The 19,455-nt window shown below is 35.6% G+C and overlaps 1 protein-coding gene across 1 annotated transcript in view; it reads right to left on the bottom strand.

Moving 5' to 3' along the window:
* The window catches only part of CCDC73 (coiled-coil domain containing 73), a 93,828-nt gene that overhangs the window by 34,555 nt on the left and 39,818 nt on the right, over positions 1-19,455 (bottom strand). The window contains 2 exon segments of the mRNA XM_012649625.1: positions 15,815-15,894; positions 16,132-16,267. Of these exon segments, the coding sequence (XP_012505079.1) occupies positions 15,815-15,894; positions 16,132-16,267 (216 nt within the window).

Below are 19,455 nucleotides of genomic sequence, written 5' to 3'. Positions count from 1 at the left end.
ATGTACCTGCCTTGGATATTGGATCAGGACCTTGTATCACAAATAACAAGGACGACTGCAAGTCCATCTGTTGGCAGACAATGGGGAGACTGTAGTAACTTCAAGCTTCCATGGCCAACAGTGATACCATGGCAGCAGTAGCAGCATCCACTATGGTCAGCAGTGATGGTACAAGCTGTAGTATATAGCATTCAGCAGTGGAAACTGGTTTTATGTTGTGGTCTTGGATACTGCATAGCCTCCCTTGTTTCTAACCATTTTTAAAGTCTGAGATGACCAATATCCTTCCAATAAATTCCTTTGCTGACTAAATCAGCTTACAATTAAGACTCCTGACTGATATACTTCATTTTTTAAAGGTTTTATTATTTGGATAAATAACAACAAACTTTTCACTCTTTCACAGAAATAAATTGATTCATGAGGGTAGTGAGATTACAGGAAATTTTTATTTTCTTCATTATGCTTATGATTAGTGTTTTCTGTATTTTTCTAAAATAAAAACATTTCTTGTGCAGTTTTTAAAATAGTAATTAAAACTATGGAAACAAGTAAAATCACTTAGAGAGTTATTAGAGGACAGAAGATAAGTGATTGAGTCCTAAGGAACTCCAACATTCATAGATTAGAGAAGTCAGTATAGAAGGCTAAGAATTACAGTCAACTGAGGTAGGAGGAAATCCAACAGAGTGCGGTATCAAGGAAGCTGAAAGAGGAGCAGTAGAAAACAGGGCTGCATACCTCCAGAGTTCTGCGTGTTATAAACAGCCCCCCAGAGAGAAACTCACCCAATTATATCTTGACCTCAAATTCAAAATCCAGGAGAAATGACTCATTGGTCTTAGCTCATGTACAACCTTTGGACATGTGCACTGCATAAAATGACTGCTAAAGTAACCATGTGGGTCAAGAGATAGGACTCTATTCTCAGAAAAGCAGGCAGACAAATTAATGTCTGGTACAAATAGAACAATTAGCATATAGCAAAGTAAGGAAAGCAAGTTTGAATGGAGGAGGTGAGGCAGACCTTGAGCTCGGCTTTGAAGAATGAGTAGCATACTGGATATCTTCCATTTGTCGCTCCTGATTCACTCTGTACCCTTTCTCCACATTGCTCTATGTCCTGTGTGGCTGTAATCTGAGCAAACTCCAATTTTCTGGACTCTGGTTAGGTTAAATGTGTGGGAGGTATCAGTAGTTCAACAGGCTAGGAAGAGGAAAAGAGTGAGGTATTTCCCCAGCTCCCTCTCTACCTGACCACAAATTGGCAATGGCTCTGTACCTTTACCAAAGATCACAGCTTCTGACTAGTGGCTTTTTTCCAGCATCTGTTTTCATTCCCTTGTCCCTTTAAGTGTGGTAATCATTCCCCCACTACTTGTATCTGTGGGTTGCTTCAGCATCCCTTGTTTTCCTTACCTCTGTCCATAACTGAGTAAATAGCTTCTTCAAACTTTTCCCAATTACCCATTTCGAATGTGCCATCTGTTTCTTGGCCCAACCATGTTTAATATAAGTAAATTGAAAGATGGCATTTCAAGCATGGTAAGGGGATATGGAAGAAAACAAAAGCAAAAAGGCAGGAAGAACTAAGAATTATGCTAATGGTGATAAAAGATATTGGTTAAAATAGAAAGGAAGATGCTTGATAGGAAACAGTAGCAAACAATGTTGAATATGTAGAATTGGCCACACCATGGAAGCTCTGGAAAGCCTACTGAAGAAGTCTGGGATTTAACTTGGTAGGCAAAGGAGAACTATTTAATCTAACATTCCTTCTTACATATACTAAGTATTTACTGTATGTCAGGCACATAAAACTGATACATTAAACCAGTAATATGGTAAACTTAGTCTGGCAAAAAGAGTGAATAAAAACTAGAGAAAACATTGGCTAAGAAACTATCAATCCAGGCTGACATGATGAGTGTCCATACTATTAAAAAATAGAGAATGAAAAATATGAGACATTCTAAAGGAAGATATAATAGAATGGAATGAAGGAAAAAAGATGATTCAAAGATGATTCCAGAAGCCAGGCATGGTGGCTCACATCTGTAATCCCGGCACTGTGGGAGGCCAAGGCAGGAGGATTGCTTGAGGGTAGAAGTTTGAGACTAGCCTGAGCAATACAGCGAGACCCCATTATATAAAAAATTTAAAAATTAACCAAGCGTGGTGGCACATGCCTGTAGTCTCAACTACTCAGGAAGCTGAGGTGGAAGGTTCCAGGAGTTCAAGGTTGCAGTGAGCTATGACTGCACCACTGCACTCCAGACTGGACAATAGAGACCCTGTCTCTAAAAAAAATATTTTTAATGAAAATCATGATTTCAGAGTGTCTAGGTGAAGCTGGAAGAAATAAAAAGGGGTTCATGAAATGTTAAAGAGAAAGATGGATGAAAGACTTAAATGTAAGCCATGAAACTATAAGAATACTAGAAGAAAATGTAGCGAAAACTTCTAGATATTGGTCTGGGCAAAGAATGTATGACTAAGACCCCAGTGACAATTACCGCAACAAAAAAAACAAATAAATGGGACTTAAGATTAAATTAAAAAGCTTCAGCAAAGCTAAGGAAATAGTCAACAGAGTGAATAGACAACCTACAGAATGGGAGAAAATACTCTCAAACTACATATCCGATAAAGGGCTAATATCTAAAATCCATAAAGAACTCAAACAAATCAGCAAGAAAAAAACAACCCCATTAAAAAGTGGGCAAACATGAGTGGATTAATAAAATGTGGTATATGTATACCATGGAGTACTATGCAGCTTTAAGAAACAATGGTGATATAGCACCTCTTGTATACTCCTGGATAGAGCTGGAATGCATTCTATTAAGTGAGGTATCCCAAGAATGGAAAGACAAGCACCACGTGTACTCACCATCAAATTGGTATTAACTGATCAACACATAAATGCACATATAAGAATAACATCTATTGGATGTTGGGCAGGGGGAGGGGGAGGGGGGAGGAGTGAGGAGGGGACAGGTATTTGCATACACAAAGAGTGCAATGCGCACCACCCGAAGGATGGACATATTTGAAACTCGGACTTGGCGCGGGGGCAAGGGCAACATACGTAACCTAAACATCTGTACCCCCATAATATGCTGAAATAAAAAAAAAAAAAAGGTGCCAAATTTAAAAAAAAAAAAAGTGGGCAAAAGACATGCAGAGTTTTTCAAAAGAAGATAGACAAATGGCCAACAAACATATGAAAAAATGCTCAACATCACTAAACATCAGGGAAATGCAAATTAAAACCACAATGAGATATCACCTTACTCCTGTTACAATGGCTTTTATTAAAAAGTCCAAAAACAATAGAGACTGGCGCAGATGCAGAGTGAAAGGAACACATATATTGTTGGTGGGACTGCAAATTAGTACAATCCCTATGGAAAACAGTATGGGGATTTCTTAAAGAACTAAAAGTAGACTTACCATTTGATCCAGCAATCCCACTACAGGATATCTACCCAAAGGAAAAGAAGTCATTTTATCAAAAAGACACCACTCTTGAATGTTTATTGCAGCACAGTTCACAATTGCAAAGATGTGGAATCAACCCAAGTGCCCATCAATTCATGAGTAGATTAACAAAATGTGGTATATGTATACCATGAAGTACTACTAAGCCATAAAAAAGGATGAATTAATGCCTTTTGCTATAATTTAGAAGGAACTGGATCCTAAGCAAAGTATCTCAAGAATGGAAAACCAAACACCACATGTACTCTCTAATAAATTGGAACTAACTGACAGGCAAACAAATGCATAAAGTAAAAGTCACTGGAAATCAAGCAGGGGAGAGGGGGAAGCAGAAGGGGACAAAAACCCACCTAACGGGTATAACGAACACTATTCAGGTGATGAGCACATTTATAGCCCTAACTCAAGCCTTGTAACAAAAACATTTGTACCCCCTTAATATTTTGAAATTAAAAAAAAAAGAATTGTGAAAGAGAGAAACATGAAGATGGAAAGGAAATGGAAATTCTGCTTCGCTGATGAAAGATATGAAAAATATATTTAAGACTACATTAAACAAGAGAGAAAATGTTCTGAGACACTCTTAAGAAAGCCAAAAAGCACATTAAGCCTGAACCATAGACTAGTATCATTCTCAAAAAAAGTCCATTTATATTTTTTGGAATTACAAAAGGCTGCACATGATGCATTCCCTCAAATGAAGTTTCAATGTACCAGTGATGACTTACCTTCACAGACAGCAAGATGGTTTCCTTTGAAAGAAGGGTAGTATGAATTTTGGAGGTGAGGGAGTAATAGGAGATGAGAGGATGAAAAGTCCAATGTGTGACCTGATAACATTGAAGTTATAGTAAGTCACAAAGGAAATGATCTACAGGCAGTTGAAAATATAGAACTGGAAATTAAGAGAAATGTGAGACTGAACAAATATATGGGAAGGCATGTACACGAAGCAAATGGTAGAATTAGTAAGTGTGAACTCATTGAAAGAAAGACTATCAAAAAAGAAAAACAGAGACCTTAGGATAGTGTTTTGGAAGAACGGAAGGAAAAAGATAATTAGGGAGTCAGAGGAATTTGTCAGAGTAGCAGAAGACCTTAGAAAAGTGAACCACCACATAAATGTCATAAAACGAATCCATTTTACATTTTAAACATCCAACATTTTGTACAAAACATAATATTCTGTAATGAAAAACACAAACCATCAGAGTATCAATTAGGATGCTTTGGTTACAAGTATCAGAAAAACATAACTAACCCACCAAATACTAAAGAAATGTACGCTCGTATTAACAGGCAACCTAAAGTTAGGCAGGTTCTAATGGTGGTTGATTCAGGCACTTGATGTATATTATCAAAGACTAGTTATTTTCATTTCTTCACTTTCCATTCTTGCGACTCTTCTTCCTTAGACTATTACTAGGCAAGAGGCCAATTCAGGTGTTACACAGCAACTATCTCCTTCTGGGAATCTTTTTAAAGAGAAAGAAAATGTTTCCTTGAACCACTTCTTGCTTGCCAAAATTGGGTCACATGCTCATTCCCGAACCGAATACTGGTCTAAAGAATGGAGTGACATTAATTGGCTTAGAGATAGACTGATCATCTGAGGTGGAATGGATGTTGAGGAATTATCACAATGTTAATAGAGTTTAAGCTAATGTTGTAAAAGTTACAGATTGTTTAGAATAGTACTGATTACAAACATTATGTAGACCAAAGTGAGGATATGAGGAGAATCTTTTTATAAGCTGCTTGACATTGAGTAATTCACTTACTCTCTTCGGTCTCAGTTCCCTCTCCAAAAAAAAGAAAAGTTTGGATCCAGTTAACAATTTTCAAATTGCACTCTGAGAAGTCTTAGCAGTTCTATGGAGCCCCTTCAGGACTGCTAATAGAGAAGAGAAGCCAATAGGTATAGCTCCAGGTTTCCTCCAATCCTCCCTTCAAGCATATAGGCTCTCTCTACCTTTATTTGCTTCAGTATTGAGCTTCAACATCTTGAAAAAAGGTCAAAGAAGATGAAAATCAACAGATTATATTGCTATGATTCTATGAAATTTAGAGATGATCTGTAGAAGATAATAGTTTACGGAGAACTAGTTACTATAAAAATAGAATATAGTTTAAGCATGGAGGAAGAGCAACTGATCAGTCACAGGGAATTTCAGACTTTTCCATTGAATGAGGCATTTTAAAGGCAAATGAGTCTCATTTTTGTCTTTTTTTTTTTTTTTTGAGATAGAGTCTCGCTCTGTTGCCCCAGCTAGAGTGCAATGGCATCATCATAGCTTACTGCAACCTCAAATTCCTAGGCTCAAGTGATCCTCCTGTCTCAGCCTCCCAAGTAGTTGGGATTACAGGCAGGTGCCACTATGCCTGGCTAATTTTTCTATTTTTAGTAGAGATGGGGTCTCACTCTTGCTCCGGCTGGTCTCAAATTCCTGACCTCAGGCAATCCTCCTGCCTCCGCCTCCCAGAGTGCTAGGATTGCAGGCGTGAGCCACTGTGTGTGCCTGGCCAAGATTAGCATTCTAAAAGTTTTTCTCATTCAAGGTTACAAAATACAACAGACTTCCATGTTTTTCTACATATTTCAACAACTAAAAATGTGGAGCTGTTGTAATCAGCTAAGTCTTATATGAGAAACCCCAAAATGCAACAATTCTTATTACAATTATTGTTATGAAACAACAGAGAGGTGGGGAAAAGAAAGGTAGGGGTAGAAAACCAGTATATTACTGACAAAAGTAAAAACTAATAATTTCTTATATCTTTCTTTTTCTCTTACATATTAATCTTAAGAGCATAATAAATTAAAATTAGAGACCTCACGAAATGATTTTCCACTGAAAAATATGCTTTTGATTTTATAGTCTTTACAAGCCTTTAAAATATCTTGAACTTTAGTACACTGTCTGTTTTCTAACCATTTTATTCAAAGCTGTTAGTGCAGCAAATAAACAGCACATGCTTTGATCTCATTAAATTACAACTTATAGTTCCTAGAGTCATAAATATTGTGCTCTTTTCTCTTTTACCCCTCCTTTTCTGGTATGGGGTAGTCTGTTTAATATCACTATCTCCTTGAGTGCTCTGACATTTACTCAGACAAATAGCAGAGGTTATGAATGTTGCTCATAGATAGTATCGGGAATTCTTCATGATTGCCATAATGGTGAACCCAGCATTCAGAACTGTAATACCTAGTTTTATCTAACAACTAATTTTGGTCTGTTTAACTTTGCGCCACAAAAAAAGGAATTCCATCTTATCACAAACCAATAACTTAACTGTTCTGGACAAAATCAGAGAACAGTATAAGAAAAATGAAAATTATCTTTGGGAAAATTAATGATTAGAAGTTTTAAATGAGTGACATAACCAATGTTACTAGACTTGATTAGCTTCTGAAAAAGAAAGTGAAAAAGAAAAAGCTTTTCCTAAAGTTAAAAGCTACATAAAATATACAAAAGATAAAATTGGTATACCTGGAATGTCTAAAATATTAAAAATTGACTCTTAAAATATATTTTAAAATTCTCACCCTTTCAATTTCTCAGACTCTGAAGTCTCAAAGGTAATAAAATTCTCTCATTTTACCTTTCCATACAACCTCTCTTCCAGCATGGACACAGACAGTAATAACGCTTTGTAGAGACAAAGACCACTATTGCATGACATACCAGTACATTTAGGCAGCCCTAGCCTAGGTCCTAAGACCTGAGAAAAAGAGGCAAGTGTTCTCATGAGCAACACCATTCTATTTATGTATGGAAAGACATTCATCACCTTCTTACATAAATCCACTAAGGGTATCTCTCCATGAATTTACATGAGCCTCATCTCCATCTACAGGTCAATGTCTTACACTGTACTTTGGAAATACAATAGTCTATTATGTTACAACAAAATATTTGTTTTTATTTAATGCAAAAAATAATTTAGTATAAAAATTTATGAGGGATAACCTTTTCATAATAATGCAGAAACTACTTGAAAAAGGCATATGAACATGTTAATATAATCACCAAATTAATATGGATGCTATTTACATAAGTCATTGTTAAAAATATTAATATATAAATGAACCAAAGAAACATCACAGAAAATGTGCTTGTTCACAACCACTGAGTTATTTAGTTATTTATATTTGCATTTGAGGTTTATATTGATAAAAATGAATGGTCCTTTTAATAATCCTCTGACTCGCAATTCTAGACAATTTTTTTAAATTATAACTTTTTCTCTTTGTATTAAAAAGAGCCATCTTTAATTTTCTAGGATGTGACTAAAAAAAATGCTTTCTACATACAAATTGTCCCCTTAAAGATAGAAATAAGACTTTTAAGGGCAGAAACAGAGGATTATCAGCACCCATTCTAATGTTCTGAACGAAGCTATAAGTATGCTCTTACTTTCTGATCCCTCAGGTATAAGAATATATAACCAGGAAATATATAACCAATTTATTAGCCGTTATAAGATCAAAGATCTACATATAACAGTCAATAAGGTTATAAATATTAATGGTCTTTGAACTCTGACTTAGTATTTAGAAGGCACCTCAATCTTTACCCCTGCTTTCCTTGAAATAATGTTAAAAGGGAAAATAATAAATTTCCTGATTGTTTGAATTATGCATTAAAGTATTTGTCATCCATCTGGTAGCACAAAACACCCTGCTTCAAAACTTGTGTCTATGCCTCTATATCCTTAATAAAATTTTAGTTTTAGTAAAATTATAGCTAAATATAGAGTTTCCAGATGGGCATATAAGGAGCTTAGAGTTGCAACTCCATCTTAACAAGTAAACAGGATTTAAAAAATCAATAATTCTTCTCAGGTCTGTCAGAAAAGTGAGGTCACAGGGCAAACTGCTGCCCCCAACAATAGAGAGAAAGATAGGCAAATACAGAGTATCACAATTTACTAGATCAAAAAGCTTCATGAGAACCAGCAGCAGGGTAGGAAAACCTGAATTGTAATCACACAAATTGCCAGAGGCTCAGTGTGGACAAGCCTCAGAGTGAAAAGCTCCAGGGGTATCCAATCATTGGGGGGTGAGGAGAGGGGGAAGCACACTTTTGTGAGTTTTACCTCCAGGAGATCTACCAGGTCCTCACAGAGAATATTGGAGAAAAATACCCTTGCACTTCTGGCAGGGGGAGGAGAAAAGGAATCATTTTGAAATACACTAGAGTACTCTGTTCTTTTGTTCTTTTTAACAAGGCATGCCCTTGGGAGGAACGATTTTACCAAAGCCTAACTTACTAGGGTTATGTCAGAAGTTAACCTACCTAGGGGAAGGGAAATACCCAATTCCAGCTCTCTCCAGCTATCCTGTTCCACCTAAGAGGGAGGAAAAAAATCTGAGAAACACTAGTGAAGTTCACAGTCTGGTGGCACAGGTTCACCAAAAGACTAAGACCTAAAAATAGGGCTACAGAACACATCTCCTCCCCCAGACACCATACCACTACAATATTAAAAGTCTATTTACCACAGTTCCTTTTAGCCAGTACATCATGTCCATCTTGCAATGAAAAATTACAAGGCATACTAAAAGGCAAAAAACACAGTTCAAAGAGACTAAACAAACATTAGAACCAGAATCAAGTATAGCACAAATGCTGGAATTATCAGGCCAGGATATTTTTAAAATTATGATTAACATGCTAAAGGCTTTAACAGAAAAAGAAGACAATATGAAAGAACAGATGAATAATAAAAGGGATGGAAATTCTAACAATTAAAAAGAAATGCTAGAGATAAAAAATAATGTAACAGAAATAAGTAATGCCTTTGACGGGCTCATCAGTAAACTGAACATGGCTGAAGAAAGAATTTCTTAGCTATAAGATATGACAACAGAAACTTCCAAAACTAAAAAACAAGGAGAAAAAAGATTAAAGAAAAAAAAAACTGAACAAAATAGCCAAGAACTGTGAGACTAAAAAAGGTGTAATATATGCATAATGGGAATACCAGGAGGAAAGAAAAGAACAAAACCAATATTTGAAGAAATAATAAGTAAGAATTTTCCCAAATTAATGTCAGACACCATACCGATCCTGGAAGATCAGAGAACATCAAGCAGATAAATGCCAAAAAAACCTACACCTAGGTATATCACATTCAAACTTGAGAAAATCCAAGATAAAAATTCTTGAAGGAAGTCAGCAGTCCTGACAGGAAAAAATCACTTTGCCTGTAGAGGAGCAAAGATAAGAATTACATCCAACTTCTCCTCAAAAGCCATGCAAGCATGAACAAAGTAGAGTGAAATATTTAAAGAGTTGAGTTGGTGGGGGGGAGGAACCTATTGCCAACCTAGAATTATGTAAACTGAGAAATTATCCTTCAAAAGTATAGGACAATAAAGAAAGCAAAAATTGAGGGAATTTGTTTCCAGCAGACCTGCCTTGCAAGAAATGTTAAAAGATGTCCTTCAGTCAGAAGGAAAATGATGTAGATCAGAAACTTGTACCTAGAAAAAGGAAGAACACTGGAGAATAAATAAGTGAAGGTAAAATAAAAACTTATTTTTCTTATTTTTAATTAACCTAACAGATAAGTTTGCTCAAAATAATATCAACAATGTATTCAATTATGTATGCTTGTGTGTGTGCATATATGTATATGTTTACGTAAACATATAATGGATGATAGCAATGGTACAAGTGATGAGAGGGAGAAATTAGGAATATTTTGTCATCATAAGGTTATTATACTACCCATGAGGCAGCACAGTATTATTTATAAGTGGATTTCAATTAGTTACAAATATATTTTGCAAACTCAAGGACAATCATGAAAAAAGTTTTTAAAAAAGTATAATTAATATGCTAATAAAAGAAAGAAAATGGAATCATGTAAAATGTTCAAATAAAACCACAAGAGACAGAAAAAGAGTAGAAGAGAAAAACAGGAAGAATGAACAAGAGCAACTAGGAAAAAAAGTAAATTATTTAATAAATCCAAAGTAAGCAGAATAGAAGAAATAATAAAAATTATCGAGTAGAAATCAATGAAACTGAAAACAGAAAATCAATAGAGAAAAATCAACAAAACCAAAAGCTGTTTCTTTGAAAAGATCGATAAATTTGATAAGCCTCTAGCCAGGCTAAGAAAAAAGAGAGAACACATAAATTGTTACTATCAAAATAATAATATCAAAAATAAAAAAGGAGGCATCACTATAGATCACGTGGACATTTAAAGGATAATAAAGGAATATTATGACCTACCCTATGCCCATAAATCTGACAACCTAGATGAAATAGACACATTCCTTGAAAGACACAATCTGCCAAAACTCACACAAGAATTAGACAATCTAAAGAGGCCTATATCTATCAAAGAAATTGAATCAACAATTAACAACTTTTCAAAACAGAAAGTACCAGGCCCAGATGATATCATTGGTGGATTCTACCAAACACTGAAGGAAGAAATTATGTCAATTACCTTCAATCATCTCCAGATGTTGGAAGCAGACATGATACTTCCTACCTCATTCTATGAGGCCAGCATTGCCTTATCACCAAAACCAGACAAAAATATTATAAGAAAGACTACAGTCTAATCTCTCTCATGAACACAGAAGCAAACATCCACAATAAAATATTAGCAAATCGAATCCAACAATGTATAAAGAGAATTACACACCAGAAACAAGAGGGATTTATCCCAGGTATGCAAGGCCGGTTCAACGTTCACAAGTCAATTAATGTAATCTATCATATCAACAGGCTAAAGAAGAAAAATCACATGATCATATCAATAGATGCCGAAAGATCATTTGACAGAACACAATACCTATTCACAATAAAAAATCTCAACAAACTAGGAATAGAGGGGAACTTCCTCAACTTGATAGAGAACAGCTACAAAAAACCTACAGCTAACATCATACTTAACAGTGAGAAACTACAAGTTTTCTCACTAAGATCAAAAACAAGGGAAAAAATCCCCTCACACCACTGTTTTTCAACATCATACTTGAAGTCGTAACTAATGCAATAAGATAAGAAAAGGAAGTAAAAGGTATATATATTGAGAAGGAAGAAACAAAAGTGTCTTTGTTTACAGATGACAGGATCATCTATGTAGAAAATCTAAAATTGAGAAAAAAATTCCAGGAACTAATAAGCGATTATACCAAGATTACAGGATACAAGGTTAATATATAAAAGTTAAGTTGTTTTCCTATATACAACAATGAACCAGTGTAATTTGAAGTTAAAAACACATTAACATTTACATTAGCAGTCAAAAAATAAAATACTTATGTATAATCTAACAAAATATATAAAATATCTATAGGAAGAAAACCACAAAACTCTGATGAAAGATATCAAAGAAGAATTAAATAAAGACACAGTCCATGTTCATGAAAAGTAAGACTTAATATTGCCAAGATATCAGTTCTTCCCAAATTCATCTATAGATTCAATGCAATCTCAATCAAAATCCCAGCAAGTTATTTTGTGGATATCAACACAATGATTCTAAAGTTTACAGGGAGAGCAAAAAATTCCAGCATAGCCAAGTCAATACTGTAGGAGAATAAAATTGGAGGACTTACTCTAATATAAAGCTACAATAATCAAGACAGTGTGGTATTGGCAAAAGAACAAATAGGCTGGGCGCGTGGTGGCTCACGCCTATAATCCTAGCACTCTGGGAGGCCAAGGCAGGAGGATTGCTTGAGCTCAGAATTTGAGACCAGCCTGAGCAAGAGTGAGACCCTGTCTCTACTAAAAATAGAAAAAAATTAGCCGGGCATTGTGGCACGCGCCTTTAGTCCCAGCTACCCAGGAGGCTGTGGCAGGAGGATCGCTTGGGCCCAGGAGTTCGAAGTTGCTGTGAGCTATGATGACACCATGACACTCTAGCCCGGGTGACAGAGCGAGACTCTGTCTCAAAAAAATAAATAAATAAATAAAGAACAGACAAATAGATCAATGGAACAGAATACAGAGTCCAGAAATAGGCCCACATAAATATAGTTAATAGATATTTGACAAAGGTACAAAGACAACACAGTATAGCAAAGATAGTCTCTTCAACAAATGGTGCTGGGACAATTAGACATCATGTGGAAAAAAATGGCTCTAGACACAGACCTTACATTCTTCACAAAAATTAACTGAAAATGAATCACAGACCAAACCGTAATAGGGCAAAACTATAAAACTCCTAGAATATAACATTAGGAGAAAATCTAGATGACCTTGGATATGGTGACGACTTTTTAGATATAACACCAAAAGGCATGATCCATGAAAGAATTGAAATTCTGAATTTTGCTAAAATTAAGACAGTGTCTTTGGAAGACACTGTCAAAAGAATGAAAAGATGAGCCATAGACTAGAAGAAAATATGTGCAAAAGATTCATGTAATAAAAATGAAAGACTGCTATCCAAATACACAAAAAACTCCTAAAACTCAACAAGAAAACAATCCAATTCAAAAATGAGTCAAAGACCTGAATAGACACTTCACCAAAAAGATATACAGATGACAAGTAAGCATATGAAAAGATTTTCAACATTATATGTAATTAGGGAATCGCAAATCAAAACAAGATACTACCACAGACCAATTGGAACCACCAAAATCCAAAACTTTGACAACACCAAATGCTGGTGAGGATGTGACAGTGGGGGAGGTTGTACATGTGTGGGAACAGGGGGTATATGGGAACTCTGTATTTTCCACTCAACTTTACTGTGAACCTAAAATAGTTACTCTGAAAAATAGTTTATTAATGAAAATATATTAAATTATATTAAAATAGTGAAAGTCTATGTATATATAAAGGTATATATGCTTGGATTTGTTTTTTGGTATTTTTATCCTTTTAAAAGCAGAATCTGGCCAGGCAAGGTAGCTCACGCCTGTAATCCTCGCACTCTGTGAGGCCAAGGCAGGAAGATCCCTTGAGCTCAGGAGTCCAAGACCAGCCTGAGCAAAAGTGAGACCCCGCTTCTACCAGAAACAGAAAAAATAAGGCAGACATGGTGGTATGTGCCTGTAGTCCCAGCTACTCAGGAGGCTGAGGCAGGAGGATGGCTTAAGCCCAGGAGTTTGAGGTTGCACTTAGCTATGAAGATGCCACTGCACTCCAGCCCAGGCAACAGAGTGAGACCCTGTCTCAAAAAAAAAAAAGAAAAAAAAATAGCAGAATCCTTTAGAGTCAAGATGACAACACTGACCCAGATTAGTAGAAATTATTTTCTCCTCAAAACTGATGTATCTGAAAACCACCATTCCATTTATCCTTAGAATACAAAATACATTGTTGAAAAATGGCTAGGTGTGGTTTAGGGTACAATCTTTGACTGTGAAATAGAATTTTCTCTGTACTGAATCACCTATCCTATACAGAAACTGAATTCATAGCTTTGGTTTACTAATGTTATACCCTAACCAAATGTATAGTCAGAATCACAACAGGAAACAGATGGCACACATAAATTAGGATAATTTGAAGATGGTTTATTTGCAAAGGCATGGACAGGATATAAAGGAACTACAAGGGATGGTGCAAGTTCCAGAGGCTAGTAGCCATGGAGCTGTCACCACCCCTAATCTAAAAAGGATGAGAAGAAAGGTTACTGGAACCCAAAAAAGAAAGAGTATCAAGTAGATTAGGCCAATTTGAGAGAAGTAGTGACTTGTTAAAGGATATGGCCAGCCTGAAGTTACTTTACAGGGAGGAAACAGGGGAAATAAATACCCTGATTCACTCTTTCCATTCTCCTATATCCTGCCTAGGCTTTCCACTGGCCCGGCTCAACAGGAGGCCAGAAGATACGGAAGCCCATTGATGCAATCCATATAGTTAAGCCTTCAAGGGGCAAGTCTGTATGTGGAGGGACAAATGGAAGTATATCACACATCGATAAATTAAATAAGTACAAATAAAGTGCATTTTAAATGGTACTCAGTAAATGTTTCAAAACATTTATGGAGTGCCAGTAAGGATAGGTACTTAATTTTCTCAGGGGTAAGGTGATGGTCCTAAAATGATTCAAAGTGGTATTATTTGAGATGGGGCTTTGAAGGGAATGGGGAAGGGAAACAAGAGGTCATTCTCTGTAGAAAGAAAAAAGACTTACATACTTCTTCTTTCTGTCATACCAACCCTCCCTTTATATCAGTTGGGATATTTTTAGTTGCAAATAATGGAAAACTGACTTGGCCCTAACCAAATTGGCTTAAATAGTAATAGGGACTAATTGGCCCACATATTAAAAAGTCTAGTGGTAGGACACAACGCAGGGTGTGTTGATCCAGACACTAAATAATGTCATCAAAGAACAGGTTTCCTTATGTCACACCAATCTGGCATCCATATTGTCAGGTTTCTCCTTTTCAGCTTCTCTCATGGTTATAGGTTGACTGTCAGCCACAGTGGAGGTTACCTTCTTCCTGGTTTATAACCAGAAACTACCTAAGATCATTTGCCCATTCCCGAACCAATGACTATGGCCAGAGGAAAGAAATATGTTTGTGACCTTCTGCCAATTTAGGGATCAGCTCTAAAGCTGGAGGCATCAAAAAATCTGGATAAGGTTAGGGACAAGAAAAGAAGATACTGGTGTTTGGTAAGCAAACAGTAAGTACTTAATGCACATCTTCATTCATGATGCTTCAGCGATACTAGACTTTTTCTAGTTCCTCCAGAGGAACTAAAGTACTAGAGTACTAAACTCTTTCCTGCCTCAAGGCTTTTTCACATTCATTATTCTCTTCCCTCCTCCACCCTATAACTCCCAATCTAATAAAGTCGCCTGTTATTATATCATCACATCCTTTACGTTTTCTTCAGCTCACTTACAAGTTTTAAGTTATTTAATCTGTGTGATAAATTTTTTTATGTCTAACCACCCCATTGGACCATAAACTTCCTAATAGCAGGAACATGGTTTATTTTCTTCATAGCTGTATCCTTAGTGCCACAGTACCTGGGACACAGAAATCACTCAATAAATATTGAATGAATGAATGAATGAATGGTGCTAATAAGGTTGACATACAGTGAATCCTTATTGAGTATTCATGTCACCATAAATATGTATGCCACTGGTCACAAGTCAAAGAAATAATATTTTGCATAGATTGGAATTTTTTACATTTACTGGAATCCTAACTTGAATTCTATGAATCTGTATTTAAAATATTTTATTTATCCTTCCACGAAAAAAATCTACCCAATTGTTTTATAGTAATATTCTATAAGACTACTTTAAACTATAATTTTTACTTAATAGTATAAAACTATATCAATCATACCTTCTTTAAACTGCATATTTCAGATTCTTGTTTTTTATTTAAAGCTGAAAGTGTTTTGTTTAATTGCATTGCTTCCTGTACTGCAATATGAAAGGCATTTAGGAAATTATATTCAATGTACATTTCAAAGAAAGTATCACTACCATGAACAGGGAAAATAGTACCACTGCAATGTATATAATGATCATTTAATTTAAATAACAATCATTAAACTGCCATTTACTATTACCAGTATAAGTTGAATTTATTTATAATAACTTAAGTCCACTTAAACATTCCCTATTAAACATGCAAGTTTAAAATAAGATAGCACATACCATTTTGTTCTAACTTTTCATGATTCTCTTTTACCAATCCAAATTGACCTGTTATAGTGGCATAGTATTTCTCGATTTCATTTAGTTGCTTATGATAATCTTCTTTAGCCAGAAGACGTAACTGGACCTTTTGTTCCTATTTTAAAGAGTAATTTTAAATGTTACACATATAACACACACATATATATTAAAATATTTTGTGGTAAACAAATGTTGTTAATAATATACCATAAATGTCATGAAAAAGTACTGAGCACACGATAGGGAGGAAATGTTAGGAGATATTTCCAAATCTATGTAAAACTAAAGCAAATATTTTTTTTTCCTGTAACTAAATAGTCACTTCAGGTTATATTTCCCATGTTTACAATTTCTTTTTCAAAATCAACTATTTATTAAAATGTTCCTCAGTCCAGCACTAAGCAAAGTGGGGAGAAAATTAAAGCAATATACTCTTGGTACTTTAGGAAATATTTTTCTCTAAATCACCTGAATAATCAGGACCTATCTAAATTACTGTTTTGATTCTTTGTCCTTTCAATTTGCTAGCATAATTTCACTGTGCATTATCAAAACCCAAGTAATTTTTCTGAGATTAATTTTAATGAAGATAGCACCTTCTCACTACATTCAGAAAGGAAATGACAAGCACAGTATCTCTCACTGACAGGGAGACAATACAGTATAGGAGAAAGTACTTAAAACTCTAGAGACAAAACTGGTAAAAACTGGACCCTACTTATATGAGTTTCCACTGCTTTCAGCTAAAGGAGCTACTTTTACTGTACTTAGGAATATGACTAACTCCTAAAAAGAAATATATTAATAAAATCAGTAACACCTGTTAAAGATTTTTATCATGACTTGACATTTCACAATTTTCATCTATTTTTTTCCAACTGCTTCACCTTCTATGACAAGCAGTGCTAAACAAAGAACAGTGTAGGTCCCTAAATTAGCACTCGATAATTGTTTTCTGAATAAGCTGTTGTTGTCTATATAGGGTTCTAACAGTGAAAATTTGTTAGATATCACCTGACCAGCATCCATTTCCCTTACTAACGGTACCACAATTTACTTTACTGCAATACTTCTTCCTCATTATAATCTCAAAGGACTAAAATTCAGGGATCCTACTCTATCCTAATCGAGAGAATGGCATATTACTCAAAATAAACCAATTGATTTTTACCTTCTTGGAATTTGAATCTTAAGCAAAAAGACTATAAAACCAAAGAAGTTCAGGGTGATCCTATCCAAACTGATATGAGACCTCTGTTGAGGGTTCCTATATCCTGTTTACAAATTCTGGAATTACTCTGGCCCCTGTTCATTCTCAAACAATTCTTCACTCTGTGGTTGACTGTGAATGCCTCCACTAAATTTCTTTTGGCTTAAGTTAACCAAAGCCATTTTGTACTGTCTAAAACCAAAGGCCGGGCGCGGTGGCTCACGCTTGTAATCCTAGCACTCTGGGAGGCCGAGGCGGGTGGATTGCTCAAGGTCAGGAGTTCGAGACCAGCCTGAGCAAGAGTGAGACCCCGTCTCTACTGAAAATAGAAATAAATTATCTGGACAACTAAAAAAATATATATAGAAAAAATTAACCGGGTATGGTGGCGCATGCCTGTAGTCCCAGCTACTCGGGAGGCTGAGGCAGGAAGATCGCTTGAGCCCAGGAGTTTGAGGTTGCTGTGAGCTAGGCTGACGCCACGGCACTCTAGCCAGGGCAACAGAGCCAGACTCTGTCTCAAAAAAAAACAAAACAAAAAAAAAAAACAAATACAGAGGACAATAGTCAAAAGCTAGTCTGCCTATGTTTAAATCTTTTCTCTGTGACTCAGTGTGACCCTGGGTAAATTACCTACCCTGTTTTTAGAGTGGCATCTATAACAGTATTTCCCTTATAGGGTTACTATGAGAATAAAATGAATTAATATATATAAAGCACTAAGAACAGGCCGGGCGCGGTGGCTCACGCCTGTAATCCTAGCACTCTGGGAGGCCGAGGCAGGCGGATTGTTTGAGCTCAGGAGTTCGAGACCAGCCTGAGCAAGAGCGAGACCCCGCCTCTACTAAAAAAAAAAATTAGAAAGAAATTAATCAGCCAACTGAAAATATATAGAAAAAATTAGCCGGGCATGGTGGCGCATGCCTGTAGTCCCAGCTACTCGGGAGGCTGAGGCAGGAGGATCACTTGAGCCCAGGAGTTTGAGGTTGCTGTGAGCTAGGCTGACGCCACGGCACTCACTCTAGCCAGGGCAAAAGAGTGAGACTCTATCTCAAAAGAAAAAAAAAAAAAGCACTAAGAACAGAGCCTGTCACATAAAAAATCACAATTATAATAATTTGTTATTATTCCTTAACTGACAAAAGTGTCAATAGTTTAACTGTCATTTAGAATAAGAAAAACCTTCTCTAATATTAATAAAGAATACACATTATAATTTAAGCTGTACCTAATATATTATCTTAGCAAGTCTGAAGGTAGTCTTAACTTTTTCAAAGTTACTTTTTAATGATTTTAAACAAAGTGATAACATCACTGGTAATGATCATGATATATCAAGTTGAAAGTTTCCCATGCATTTTGTTGGGCTTTTCAAATTCCCTACTTAGTCATTTGAATTAATTGTGCAGCAGTTATAAATGCAAACAAGTTGACAAGTGTATTTAGCCTGGGAGAGCTGATGCCTACCTGGGTAGTTACTATAATTAATATAAATAACTAAATAATGAACAATAGACCATATATTCTTTTCTTCTAAAATACCATTTAATTCCTGATCTAGAGAGTTATATTAGCTCTCAGAAGATGTGTAGAAACCAAACATTATTTCACTGAAAACTGGGCCAAGAGCATATTTTCAATTTAAGGTATTTTAAAATTTTTCAATTCAAATCTATATTTGTGTAGCCTTTATTAGAACATTGTCTACTACATATTAATGCATGATCCCACAAAAGCTTTCTTAACCTTTCAGCTAAAAAGTAAACAGGCAGTCAATGCCTGCAAAGGTTAACAATCCTGTTAACTAAAAACGTAGCAAAGATCAAAGAGATTCATGAGTAGTCCTTATGCATAGAGCTTTATACACATTAATTTGTGATATATCTATTCCAACATCCTTTGCTTGAGGCCAAAATTAAATTCAATGAAAATGAAGTTTCCTTTTTTTGCATGACATATTCTAATTTTCAAATATATTAGCCTGTTTATACTATTGAGATTTCCAAATCACATGGGCACCTATAGCTTATTAGCCCCTATGTGCCTGTATGAACCTAGTTGGCTGTCCTGATTTATTTTTTTCTTTTTTTTTT

The sequence above is a fragment of the Propithecus coquereli genome, unplaced genomic scaffold (genome assembly GCF_000956105.1).
Source record: "Propithecus coquereli isolate 6110/MARCELLA unplaced genomic scaffold, Pcoq_1.0 Scaffold30, whole genome shotgun sequence".
Lineage (NCBI taxonomy): Eukaryota > Metazoa > Chordata > Mammalia > Primates > Indriidae > Propithecus > Propithecus coquereli.
This window is presented reverse-complemented; position numbering and strand designations above follow the sequence as displayed.